Source organism: Vicugna pacos, chromosome 8, assembly GCF_048564905.1.
Source record: "Vicugna pacos chromosome 8, VicPac4, whole genome shotgun sequence".
Taxonomy (NCBI): domain Eukaryota; kingdom Metazoa; phylum Chordata; class Mammalia; order Artiodactyla; family Camelidae; genus Vicugna; species Vicugna pacos.
In genome coordinates this window covers 54,765,741-54,779,210 of record NC_132994.1, presented here as the reverse complement: position 1 = coordinate 54,779,210, position 13,470 = coordinate 54,765,741, and the positions used below count along the sequence as shown (strand labels likewise).

Here is a 13,470-nt window from a genome sequence, read left to right as displayed (position 1 = left end):
TCACTTTTCCATAGTAACTTGGGAAAGAACAGACAGCTTTGCCTTATCAACTAATTTTCTTTTACGTCAGTGACAGTGCTATTCAAACAGTAATGTGTGCCTAGTAACTGTTTAGTTTTTATATTATTAATAGGATTGGCTTTACTCAGGAAGAGTTATGTAACCAACCAACTGACATACAAATAAAGACCAATGTCTATTTTCCATTTGCTAAATTAGCAGCCCCCCCTTTTTTTTTCTTAGCTTTGAGTTACCTTTCTCCATGTTATCTCTGTTTCTCCTACCCTTCTTACCCACCAGAGTTTTAGCTCACCATTATTCCACTGATGTCATTTTTCTTTAGTCCTTGTTGTGTCTATTAAGTGCGTTTCCAAATTTTGGATGCCTTTTATCCTTAGAATACCAAACCTTAAGAGTTTTTAGCAACTCAGCTTGACACCTGGCTCATTGGTGTCCAGATATAGATGGCTCCTAAGGGACCAACAATTCTGGGATAATTGGAGACTTGAGTAAAACACAGTGTTCCCCCAAATGCTTTGTAAACAGTGCTCAAGAAAGAAACTCAACTATAATGCATTTAAATATAAGAATACAGTTAGGTTGCAAGTCTATCACTCAAACACTAACCAAAAGAAATCTGCTGTGATTATATATTAATATCAAACAAAATTGACCTTAAGGCAAAAATTACTGCAAGAGATAAGGAAGAACAATTCATAATGATAAAAGGCTAAATTTGACAGGAAGATTTATAATGCCCCCCTTTTTGTTCCTGATAGTTTTGCATAACACTAATTTGTATTCTCTCTCTCTCTTTCTCTGATGAACAGTCTACCTAGGAGTTTATCGATTTTAATAATTTTCTCATAGAACCAACTTTTGGCTCTGCTGATTTACTTTATTGCACATCCACTTTCTACTTCATTCATTTCTGCTCTTTCCTTAATTATATCCTTCCTTCTACTTTGAGGATAATATGCTGTTATATTTCTAGATGGAAGCTTAGGGGCACTGATTTTTTCAGTCTCACTCCTTGCCCAGCATATGCATTTAAAGATATAAATTGTTCTGCATCCCAGAAATTTTGATCTATTGAACTTTCAAAATCACCCAGCTCAAATATCTTTTAATTTTCAGTGTGACTTCTTTGACCCCTGAGTTATTCAGAAGTAGGCTGTCCAATTTACAGACATATCTTTCTTTCTTGTTCTCTAGTTTAATTCTGTTGTGATGAGAGGCGCCTTTACAGCCCAGGATATAGTCCACCGTTGTTGGGTGTAGTGTTCCACATAAGTCAGTTAGATTAATTTGGTTTATCATGTTATTCACATTCCATATCTTCACTGATTTTTGTCTGCCTATTTTATCATCAAGAGAGAAGTGTTTTAAAACCTCCAGCTGTGAATGTAGATTTGTCTATATATTTTTTAGCTTTGTCAATTTTTGCTTTATATATCTTGAAGCCATGTTAATAAGTATGTTTAGGATTATAAATCTTCCTGTCAAATGTACCCTTTTATCATTATGAAATGTTCCTCCTTATATCTTGTGATAATTTTTGCCTTCAAGTTAATTTTGTCTGATATTAATATATAATCACAGCAGATTTCTTTTGGTTACTGTTTGAGTGATAGACTTTCAACCTAACTGAATTCTTATGTTTAAAGTGTGTCTCTTTTAAATGCATTGTGGTTAAGTCTCTTAATTTTTCCTTTCTTTTTTTCTTGTGTTTTGCAGCTGTTCTTAAATTTAACAAATTTAAAGTTCTTAAATTTGTCAGATCTCTTTTATTTGGAGTGTTTAGATCATTTGCATTTAATGTGGTAACTGATGGTTGCAGTTATGTCTATCATCTTGCTATTTATTTTCTACTTATTTCATATGTTCTTTGTTCCTTTTGTCCTCCATTCCCCCCTTTTTTCTATTAATGTAATGTTACATTTTATCCTCTATTAGCAATTTAGTAATACTTTTTATATTACGCTTTTAGTAGTTCTCCAAAAATGACTGTCTACATCCTTGACTTCTATGTTCTACCTTAAATTTGTATGTCACCATTTCCTGAGCAAGGAAAGAAACTTAGAGCAGTTTAAATATTCACTAGTTTTAAAATAGTTAATATCTTTTCCATTCAGTCAGATATTTACTCTTTCTGATGCTCTTTCTGCAGTTCAGTGCTCCCAACTGAAATCACTATGTTTTAGCCTGAAGAAGTACTTTTAGTATTTTTTGTAGTAAGGATCGTCTAGCAACTAATTCTGCCAGTTTTACTTGTTTAAAAACTTTCTTACACCTTTTGCTTTTTTCTTTTATTGCTCTAATGATGTCCTTGCATTATCTTTTAGCTTCCATAGTTTGTACAGCTTATTGTTATGGACTGCTACGGGCCATAGAAAATATATATTATTAATATATTGGTATTTATATTTTGGTTAAAAATATTTTAAAATATATTATTTATGGTAACAGAAGAACAGATATAAACCCCCAGTTTTCATCTTGGTTAGTCTGGTACATAGGAAGCACTTAGTCAATATTTATTCATTAATTTGGGATTGTCTTGCTTTTCGCATCTTTCTTTGAATATATGTAAGAGAAACATCCCATGTTCTTTTCTCTTAGAAGAAAGGAAAAGAATTTATTTGTTGAAAAATACTGAATATCTTGATATGAATTGGTAGAAAGTATAAAGTGTTGGTAAAAACAAAGGTATTCATTCCCTTCTTCTCCTGTATCTTTATTGGAACCTTCTACTTGCCTCTAAACAAACACAAAGACCTTTGGTCTTATATGAGTATAAGACTTATAAATCATGTCCTTCCTTGATATGACCTGCTTTGGATAGCAGCTGTCTGGGTACATGCTTTTTCCATTTTAGATTTGGGAAACACCTGTACTTCTGGAGAGATAAAAATGCTTTTTAATCAGCAACAGTGATACAGTTGGAAATTTTTTTTTCTTATTCCACATACATAACTATTTGAGTCAACTAGGTAAGATGAATGTTTAATTGATTTTTGTTTTGTTTCAGAGAAATTTGTGCTACTTAAAAAGTAAGACCCTTAAAAAGGACACATGATTCTCAATATTCAGCAAAGCTGTACTTTTCCTTTTGTTTTGAAGTTTAACTTACCATTTTAAATTATGGAAAATTTCAAGTGTATATAAAAGCCAAGAATGTACTCAAAGGTACACTGTTGTGCCAGCCACCATCTTTTATTTTCACAATTAATGATTTTAATAGAAATGCCTTTATCTTGGAATTTTAATGTGCTTTTCCCTAAATGGCCTTTTTTGGTATCATTAAATGGTCATTCATTTAGTCTTTATATTTTCCTCAATCTGATTTTTTAAAACATAGAGATGTCATTTTTCATGTTTGTCTCAGATTCTATTAGTCACCAGGACATTTATTTAAATTTTGCTCTTCATGCTCTCAAATGAAATAATACTGAATATTGATGCCTGTTAAATGATGTATATGAGAAGACCCTTGAACGGACCCTAGGAACTTTTACTTTGAAAATACAGTGGATGTACAAACACTGAAGTCTTTTCCAATGCTGAAGCATTTTTAAAGGTTGATATTCAGTTTCATGCATATTCAGGAAACGGTTCTCATTCTCTTTGAGCCAAAATTAGTATGCACAGGCACAGTCTCTGTTTTTCTTGATTTCTTTCTGCAATTGACATTCTTTATTGCATGTCTATATCACTTTTATGGAAGTGATTGTTTCAGTGTTACCCAGATGATCTTCCTCATCGCTTCTTGTATTTTTAAAGCTTTTTAAAAATCACTTTTTAAAATACATGCAAGGTTTTTATTTTTAAATTTTCAGTGCTTACACGTGCTCACATATACACGCTCTCTCACGTTTCTGGAAGACTGTTGAAGAGAGGATTTTTTTAAAGATTGGAGCTGCTATGGTGAGGTTGAGTTAAGTAGGGGGGAATGTCTTGTTGCAGAGGGTGAGGATATGCAGTTACTTAAGCATTAAATCCTAATAGCACACTAGATTCTGGGGTGAAGGCCAGTGGAATATTTTTACTTGCTCAGGCCTTGGAGTTATGCAAACAGAAGCTATTGCAAACTCAGAGTTTCATGATTGAGAAAGTAAACTTGTACTTTTTTTTTTATATAGGTTCAAAAAGGCATTTGAATCTGAGCCAACACTACAGTCAGGAATTAATTATGCGGTCCTCCTCCTGGCATCTGGGCACCAGTTTGAATCTTCCTTTGAGCTTCGAAAAGTTGGTAATTACAGCTTGATGTTTTACATGGAAGTCAAGAAACTGGACCCAACTTGGTGCAAAGAAAAAGAACTTTTTGTTAGATAGTCCCTTTGCTTTCTATCTCATCTGACTTTCCAGAAAAAAACGAATTACATCTCCTTGTTTGGTGTTTCATCGTTGTGCAGAATTCTGACATTGGGTTGTAATTCAATTTTTTAGTTTACTTTACCTGCTTCTAAAAATCCCCTAGTTAATATTTTTTTGTTCCAGCTCAAACTAGTATGAAAAATATGGGCTCTGCATTCAGTCCCCCAACTCCCAAATAAGGTAGTGTTTTGTGGAATATCAGGAAAGCTTCCTGTTTCAGATTGATTTTGCTTTCCTGGTGCTTCAAAAACAAAAAACAAAAAAAGAAAAGAAAAAAAAATGTGATATTTCCTATTTCTGTTTCACGTGCGCACCTGCCCCTGTGATTTCAGGGCAGTTGGAGGTCGAGCCTCCCAAGCTCCTAGAACAACAGCTCAAGCAGATGGCAGTCTTGGCAGTGACTGTTCTCCTCAGAGACCATCTCTGAATCGTAGCCATTGATAGAATGTGCTTTTGTCCTTTTTATCAGTGGACATTGTCTCATATGCTGACTCTTGTTCGGAATTTTAAAAAATTAAGACATCTATTGAACACGTTTTGTGTGATTTCCTTGGTTCTGGCTTTGACAGCATTTTTTAAGATTCTAGATACTGAATATTGTCTAAGGTAATCAGATTTTGCACTCTCTTGAGTGCCTAACCACCCTCTCTCAGAGAACCTTTCCAACTGTTGTAGGAGTTTTTACTGCAGACAGAGAAATATTTTGCCATATTTTTCGTAGAGAAAAAAAAATGGTGTGAAGCTATGAACTGTAGAAAAAACTTTTAAGATTTTTAACTGGAGAATGTTTTGCTCAATTTTTCGCAAAGAGGAAAATGAGCCCTGGAATTTTTTTTTTTTCTTTTCATTATTTGGGAAGAGCTTGTAAAATTGCCTTATGTAATGTTCTGGAAAGTCTTTGAAGGCAAGTAAAGTTTGAATATTAAGTACTTTTTAAAAGACCCAGACTAAAAGAATGAATGCTTGTTGCTACTGAATTGTAATGGTATTCAGTGCACAAAGTTTTATCTGAAATAATTTTTTTAGTTGGCAAATGAAATCAGAAAAAATACACTACAATCTGTGCTATTTGGAAATTACTATTTAAGGTTATTTTAAAAAACTCTATACTAACCAAATCTCCCTATACATTGGTGATCTAAAAATCATTTGTATTGCTCTGTTCTTGAACTTGAGGTTGAATCTTCCAGATCACTGCAGAAATTTACACTGCTTTGCATGTGTAAGTAGAGCAATAACAGAATGGTTTGAAATGTACCTATTCTAAATTCTCATTTTTAAGTTAAATGTAGATTAAGATGGTCATCAGTCTTCTAAGGGAGTAGATCTTAAATGTTCTCAACACACAAAAGAAATGGAAATTATATTACATGATGGAAGTGTTAGCTAATGCTATAGTGGTAATCATTTTGTCAGATATAAGTGTATCAAATCAACACTTTGTATACCTTAAACTTACACAATTTTATGTCAATTATATCTTTAAAAAGCTAGGGGAAAAAAGGATGGTCAGCACTCTGAGGTTTGAGGAACTGTGATTACTGTAACTTTGTAAAGGAAACATACTTCGATTTTTTCCAAGAAGAACTCATTCATAATAATAATGTTGAACAAGCATTTGAAAACATATAAAGTTGAATTTTTAATTTTGGAAATTGCAAAACCTTGTTTAACATATGACTTGACAATGAATTTTTAGCTCTTATAAGAGCTGTTTTAAGGTTCTAAAATACTGTACTGTACACTCTAAATTGTATGTCCTTAATAACTAAAAGGCAGTTAAAACTCACTAATTTAGATTCTACTCAGTCATATATTATGCTAATTAACATAAGAGGACCAAAAGATAATTTTTATGTGGTGAAATAGGATTAAAGGGATTTTCAAGGAAAAACAAGTTGACTAAATAAATGAATATTTTAATATAATAATAATATTAACTAATAGTGTATAATAAAATAAGACTAGTAACATATCTGACATATTTTAAAGATATGCAGTTGCATTCTTTATTTAATCAAAATTTTCAGTAATTTATATCTTCTCTCTTTTTTTCTGTTGGTTGCCTGCAAGCATACAAATTAGTCTGAATTACTGAATTTCTAATAGTAATCAGACTTTTCTTTATGAAATCTTTTCTTTAGATGGATTTTAAAGTTTGATTTATTTATAGAGAGTAAACAATTAAAAATTAAGATGTCATAAGATGATCACTAAATCTGAAGCTTTCCAAATATTATATTAAGTTTAGGACCTCTAATGTAAGAACAGTTTTTCACGGTCATCAGCTGTTGCCGAAAGAGTCTTAATTCTAGTTGTGTGTCTGTCTGAGGTTATGACTAGTTGCTTCATGATCTGTGTTTTATTTTCCCAGTTTTTTGAGTAATCATTGATGTTTGGACTATTTAGAACTAGGATTTAAAAATACAGAACCACATCTTACATCTTTATCCTATCTTCAGCTTCACAACCCTTAAAATTAATATTCAAACTTTAGCTAGACAGAAGATGATTCTCCTATCCTCTGTGGAATTTTCAACCGTGACACAGTATGGGATGATAATGTAATAAAAGAATAGTGTGATTGGAATTGAGACAAACCATCATTTGAATCTTATTTGCAAGGAGCAATAAAAATAAAATTTTTTACTGAATATAAAAATCCATGAATCTATACAGATAATCAAGAAAAAGAAAAGAAAAACAAAATTCATCACCAACCACAAGACAACTCAATTGTCATCTGTGAAGGTGACCAAATTCTCAGAAAATCGAAAATCATAGGGAAAAAATTTAGTACTTTCCCTTCCTTTTAAAGGGATACTATAGTTCATCCAATTGAGGAGATAAAGGTCTTCTTAAGGCATGCTACATACTACTATGTAATTCTTCAGGAGAATGTAGTCTTCAAAAGAACTGTAGCCAATAAACAAAAGGGAATAATAAAGCTGATGATAGTGATGTTGAAATAATCATTCTGAAATGATCATCAAATAGAACTAAAACTATTAAGTGGGAATCTTTACTTTAAAAATTTTTTTTCGTTTACCATATTTGCATGATACCGAAGCTCACCCAGAGATTACTTGTTAATCACAAAGAAACAAATGTACCTGTGCTATCCTTTGTATATATCCCTTGCAGGGTCCAGCTGTCAGTGATCCAACTAGCATCTCTAATAGTGGGATGGCTGGGCTTATGCCACCTGATATGGTGACTGTGAAGTAGGCAGCATCTCCTGTGAAATAGTCTTGCCAAAAATGTTTAACCTGGATCTTAAGATCTAACAGTTAGTTAATAGGAATCACAGTGGCTAGAGAAATAAATCAAACAACACCATGAAGCGCCATCAGACAGATCCAGAATGTGAAGACATTCTATTGGACTTCCCTCCTGGACTCGTCAAAAGGTCAATGTCATAGGAAAAAAAAAAGTCTGGGTGGATTGGTTAGGTTGAAAGAGATTTAGACGGGGGAGGGTATAGTGAGTGCTTAGCATGCATGAGGTCCTGGGTTCAGTCCCCAGTACCTCCATTAAAAATAAACACATAAATATGTAATTACTTGCCCCCCCAAAAAGAGCCCCACCAAAAAAAAAAAAGAGAGAGGATTTAGAGATATAAAAAATAAATGCAGTTAATGATCCTTGTTTGGATTCTAGTTTGAAAATAAAAAGCTATAAGAGATATTTGGAGAACAATTAGGAAATTTGAATCAGGACTAGATGTTAGATAATATTAGAAAATTATTACTTTTGTTAGGTTCAGTAATCAAATAGGATATGTAGGAGAATTTTTAAAGATATATGCTGCAGTACTTAAGGGTGAAATGTCACGACATCTGTAATTTAACTCAAAATGGTTTAGAAAAAATATTCAGGGAGATGAAGCAATAACAAAATGTTAGCCATTCCTGAATATGTGGTCATTCATTGTAGGAGTTTGTCTACTTTCATGTATGCTGGGAATTCTTCACAATGGAAAGTTAAGATGAAAATCTAATCTCCACCAGGGCTGTGTGACTTGGAACAAGTTGCTCAACATCTCTCAGCCTTTTTTTTTTTTTCCCTCACTGCAAAAGGGAGATAATCTCCAACTCACTGTGTTGTTTGGGGATTGAAGAATTACATTTTCAATGTGCTGTGCACAGTGCTAAGTACGTAATGAGCATTCAGTGAAGGCTTCATTTCCTACCTTTCTCTATTAAAACAGCCTTGCATCTAATAGCAGCTGCAAGATGTAAAAGCTGTGATAGAAACTAAGCTATTAAAAAAATCTTCAATTCTTAGAAGTCAACCAGTTCTAATTAGAGCATTGTCAAAATTTAAATTGCCTAAACAGACAATTGAATCGAAGAACTGATATTTAAAAGAGCAATGACGTACTATTCATTGCTTATAAAGTTTAGCCAAATTTTTTTTAAATAATGAAAAGTATCCAGATGGTAAGGACTTGGTAAAAAGATATAGTCATCCATCAGCAATAATTTGGCCCCAGAGATCAAGAGCCTTAAAGGTGTTATAGCCTGGAACCAAATATAACGCTACCTCTGAGATGCTATCCTATGAAAATAATCCTAAATATGAAACAAAGTTTATGCACTAAGATGTTTATTCCTATATTCCTTGGCTGGGAGGTGGGGGTGGAAGGGGAATGGAGAGAGAGAGAAATCCCAAATATAAAAAATTAGAGCCATGTTCTAACTCCATACTTAAAAAAGATGACTGTCTTTATGTAGACAATTTCATCCATCATGTGGAAAGAACGTATAAGTTAATTCACAAAAGAAATACAAATATATGAAAAGACAGTCTGAAAAGACAGTCGATCTCAGCGGTTAAAAAAAGACAAAGTTCCATTTGTTTCCTCCATCAGACTGGCAAAGACAAAAAGACATGATAATATCTATAATATCAACACTTAAAAGGAACATATCTTCTGTCCCCAACAAGTCCAGGTTTAAGACTTTATTACAAAGAAATAATTGAACAAGTGCACAAAGCTATGTGTACAAGAATGTTTACAGTAATAAAAAGCAGCCACCATCTGCATTTGGGTAAATAAATCTCCGAAGGTTGAATGGCTCAGCATCACAATCATGTGACAAGTTTATGCCGGGGCCAAAACTAAAGGTCACTATCATTGAATGAACTTAGGGTATGCAAGAATAAATCTGAAATTTTATTTCAAAACGAATATTTTTATTTTACTATCAACCACTTTCATAGTCCCTATTTAAATGTTTAAATGGTTTAGTGCTACATGAGTCCTGGATTCATTGTCCTGAAAGTATGACACAAAAAAGAGATGTTCATTTCTAACTGAGGTTGGTAGAGACACGCATTTTTGTATCTAATTTTCCCTCTGCACTTTCTCCTTCCGTTTGTGTTTGTCGTATTTTTTATGTTTAGATAGGAGATCATAGATGTTTTGCATACACATGTATAGTTTTTTTCATCTCATGAAATTTTAAGGTGGCAAAGTTGTTCTCTTTTTAATTTATCATCACAAAATGTGAAGAATTCTCAAATGGACTTTTCCCTATTTTACTCAGGGCTTAAGTGGAATTAGATAATAAAAAGCAGCAGAAAGTTTTTTAAAAGATTATTTTGTTTCATTAAAGTATACTTTTCAAAAAAGGTAACTTCATAACTCTCAGGAAATATAAAATGGACCCCGTGTAGAAGATTTTATTTAACTCAACATGGAAAACAGTAAGAGGCTATGTCTCATTCAAACTGTGTTTAAGAAGCTAGGGTATTCATAGAGAACGTAACACAGAAATATTAGAGTAAGATTTCTGAGTATGATTTTTTAAAACAAATTTATGTCCAACTAACTTTTTTAAAGTTTATATGTTTAAGGTTATAAATCTTAGGAATTAACTGTTTCACTAGACAGAAATGATCTGTATCTTTACTAAACAAAAACATACAAGTTAACAAGCAAACTTCTCTAAGTCTGAGATCGTTAAATGAAATAGTAAAAAGTGAGAAGAACTAGCTACACTTTCAGTAGACAGTCCTTGAGTACCTTATGCCCCCATATGATATTAAAATGACGTGTTCCACCTTTTTATCTTACTCCCAAATCTCAGATAACTTTTCTGACACTTTAATGTATTTTTGTTTGTTTTATTGAAGTATACTCAGTTTATAATGTTGCATCAATTTCTGGTATACAGCGTAATGTTTCAGTCATACATGTACAAACATATATTCCTTTTCATATTCTTTTTTCATTATAGGTTACTACAAGATATTGAATATAGTTCCCTGTGCTATACACTAAAAACTTGTTTATCTATTTTATGACACTTTAATGTTATGGATGTTGGTGACACTAAAAATTCTACAGGGACATATTATTTTTAAGCAAACACATACTTACAATTGCAAAAATAATACAAGAGAGAGTAGACATAAAAAATTAGAATGAAATACAAAGAACCTAGAAGTACCAAAGCCGTGTTGAAAAACAACAAAGTTGGTGGATTTACGTGACCTGATTTCAAGTCTTGTTATAAAGCCTCAGTAATCAAGACAGTGTTATGTCAGCTTCTTTATTTCTTTAACTTTATAAGTGTATAATAACTGTTTTGCATATAAGTTATTAATTATGTAGCATTTTATTCTTGTGGGATATATGTACTGTATACATTTCAACTGACTGATAGAATTTCAGTATATTTCCCTTTCCAGTAACTAAAGACTCCATGCTATAATAAGGGAAAGGAGCTTACAGAGCAAGCCATTTAGTGTTATCACCTTTCAATATATGCATAGAGAGGCATACATAAAAATCCTGGAGTGATGTACATCAATATTACAGTGGCAGTTATTTGGGGGTTTTTTCATTAAAGGGAAATTTTCACTTTCTTTTGTGTACCTTTCTGATTAGTCTGACTTTTTTTTTTTTACAATGAACATAAGCCCTTTTTAGAATCAGAAACTTCAGGCTATTTTAATCTTAAAGGAGGAATGAAAGCTTAATTTTGCTTTTTAATAAAAACTCAGCTCTGCCTGTCTGCTGTGTGTCTGTAACTTTATTCTTCCTGTTCATCTTCTAGGCGTGAAGCTAAGTAGCCTTCTTGGTAAAAAGGGAAACTTGGAAAAACTCCAGAGCTACTGGGAAGTTGGATTTTTTCTGGGGGCAAGTGTCCTGGCCAATGACCACTTGAGAGTCATTCAAGCATCTGAAAAGCTTTTCAAACTGAAGACACCAGCATGGTAATAGGAGATTGTTAGATGTTTATGCATTTATTTTTAATGAAAGCTCCTGTCACTTGTTTCTAAACTGAAATTTGTTGAACCGACAGGTGATTTTATTTGCTTAGAGAATAAAATGCAGAATCTAGAGGAAAAAATGATCGATGCCCATAAATAAAATGTGTTGTCTGTAGGTTCTAATGACTTTAGACACAGGTGATGTCTGCTGGCCACCAAGCTTAGCCTTTCTGTCACAATGACCAACCCACTAGCCCAGGTTGGCCAATGTTACCCACTTGAATCATGCAGAGGCCTCGAATTTTACACCTGCAACTCGAATCAGCAGTTTCACAAGCTTCTTCCCCTCTCAGCCTCCAGGCCTCTGCTCCAAACACGTGTCCTTTGTTTCCTTCAGGATCTGATCTCACTTTTGGAATTCTCCTTCTCGATTTTCACTTCTTTTGACTGAGGGTTCACTGACGCCTTTATGTGTTTCCTGTATTTGTGTGTTTTTCTAATTTCAGATTGTTCTTGGGATGCACCTGTCTCATCACTATGTATGCGGTCATTGGAGAGAGGAAAGCAAAATTCCATCTGCATTCAGGACTGCTTTTTTTTAATGCTAACTTTATTATGCATCACATGTAATGATTGACCATTAGCTATAAAGACTTTAAAAGGTTAACTGTGATATCAAGAAAGGCTTAGAGCAGCTCAGAGCTCAGACCATGGAGTTTTTTTTTTCATCAGAGGGACTGTTTGAGGAGATGCCCACCACAGTAGACCTTCATGGCTTCTTAAAGTGCTTTTTCACCTTCAGGTCTCTTTCATTAGCAAATTCTCTTCAGCATCACTCCCTTAATGATCTTTCTAAAATGCATGTCTGGTCCTTCCCTTCCACAGAAATCTTTAAATCAGTATCATTTAATGGCTCCTCACAGCCTAAGGGATAAAGTCCATCTCCTTGGCGTGGCAAACAAGGCTTGCCCTTAGTCATTAAAGCTCAGCTCTTGTCACACCCTAGGTTTATGCTGCTCTCTGTTTCCACTGAACACGCCAGATTTTGGCTTTGTGCCTTTGTGTCTCAGCACACGCTGAGCATCCCCTTCCTTCAGTCTTCTCCTCTACCTGGGGACACTCGCAAATCCTGTCTGCTGGTAAAACACACCGTGACCTCACACCCCGCCCTGCACCCAGAGAGAAGATGACAGATGTTGTTACATACACACATGTGATCCTTTCATCTCAGGCATTTTTCTTCTTTCGTGTTTCCGTCATTCTTTAGTCATATCTACTGATGTTGAGTGTATGACTTTTGTTAGCTGTATGTCTGTTAGTTGCAGCTCCGTGGATATTTATTTTCACAGTGCTATCACACCTTTTACATTTCTGTCTTCTTGGCACTAGGTGCAGCTTGAGAACAGGGCTGTCCTGTTAGTGGCCTGTCAACAGCAGGCATTCAGCCAATGACATGAAATAAAGGAACCAATAAATGCATGTGTCTGTCACATGCAACCAAATTGGTTATTTCTTTATGATGACCATTCTGATAGTGGAGGAAGAGACTGAACCACAGGTACAAAGAGCTTTGGTCTGAGGTGTCCTGGCTTCTATGGACAATAAACAGAAGTTATTTTATGCAATGGTAATAACAACTACAAAACTATGCCTTAAGTTTCTGTAGTTTAATGTTAACTTCTATGTCTATAGTTTACAAAGTGCTTACATACTCATTATCTCATGTGATTATCTTGCTCCTTATTTTTTCCTAACTTCTTCCTTTGAGGCACCATCTGTCATAAGGTTTGAGGACATTTGTATAATATGTGTGAGCTGAGTTACTTCAGCGCAAAATAATGTCTCTTATGAAGTGTCTATCCAGAA

The 13,470-nt window shown here is 33.8% G+C and overlaps 1 protein-coding gene across 3 annotated transcripts in view; it reads left to right on the top strand.

Moving 5' to 3' along the window:
- MAP3K5 (mitogen-activated protein kinase kinase kinase 5) overlaps positions 1-13,470 on the top strand; it is a 174,686-nt gene that overhangs the window by 85,143 nt on the left and 76,073 nt on the right. For all 3 annotated transcript variants that reach the window (XM_072965903.1, XM_006200085.4, XM_015235835.3), the window contains 2 exons: positions 4,143-4,255; positions 11,448-11,607. In XM_072965903.1, the coding sequence (XP_072822004.1) occupies positions 4,143-4,255; positions 11,448-11,607 (273 nt within the window). The remainder of the gene's footprint in view (positions 1-4,142; positions 4,256-11,447; positions 11,608-13,470) is intronic.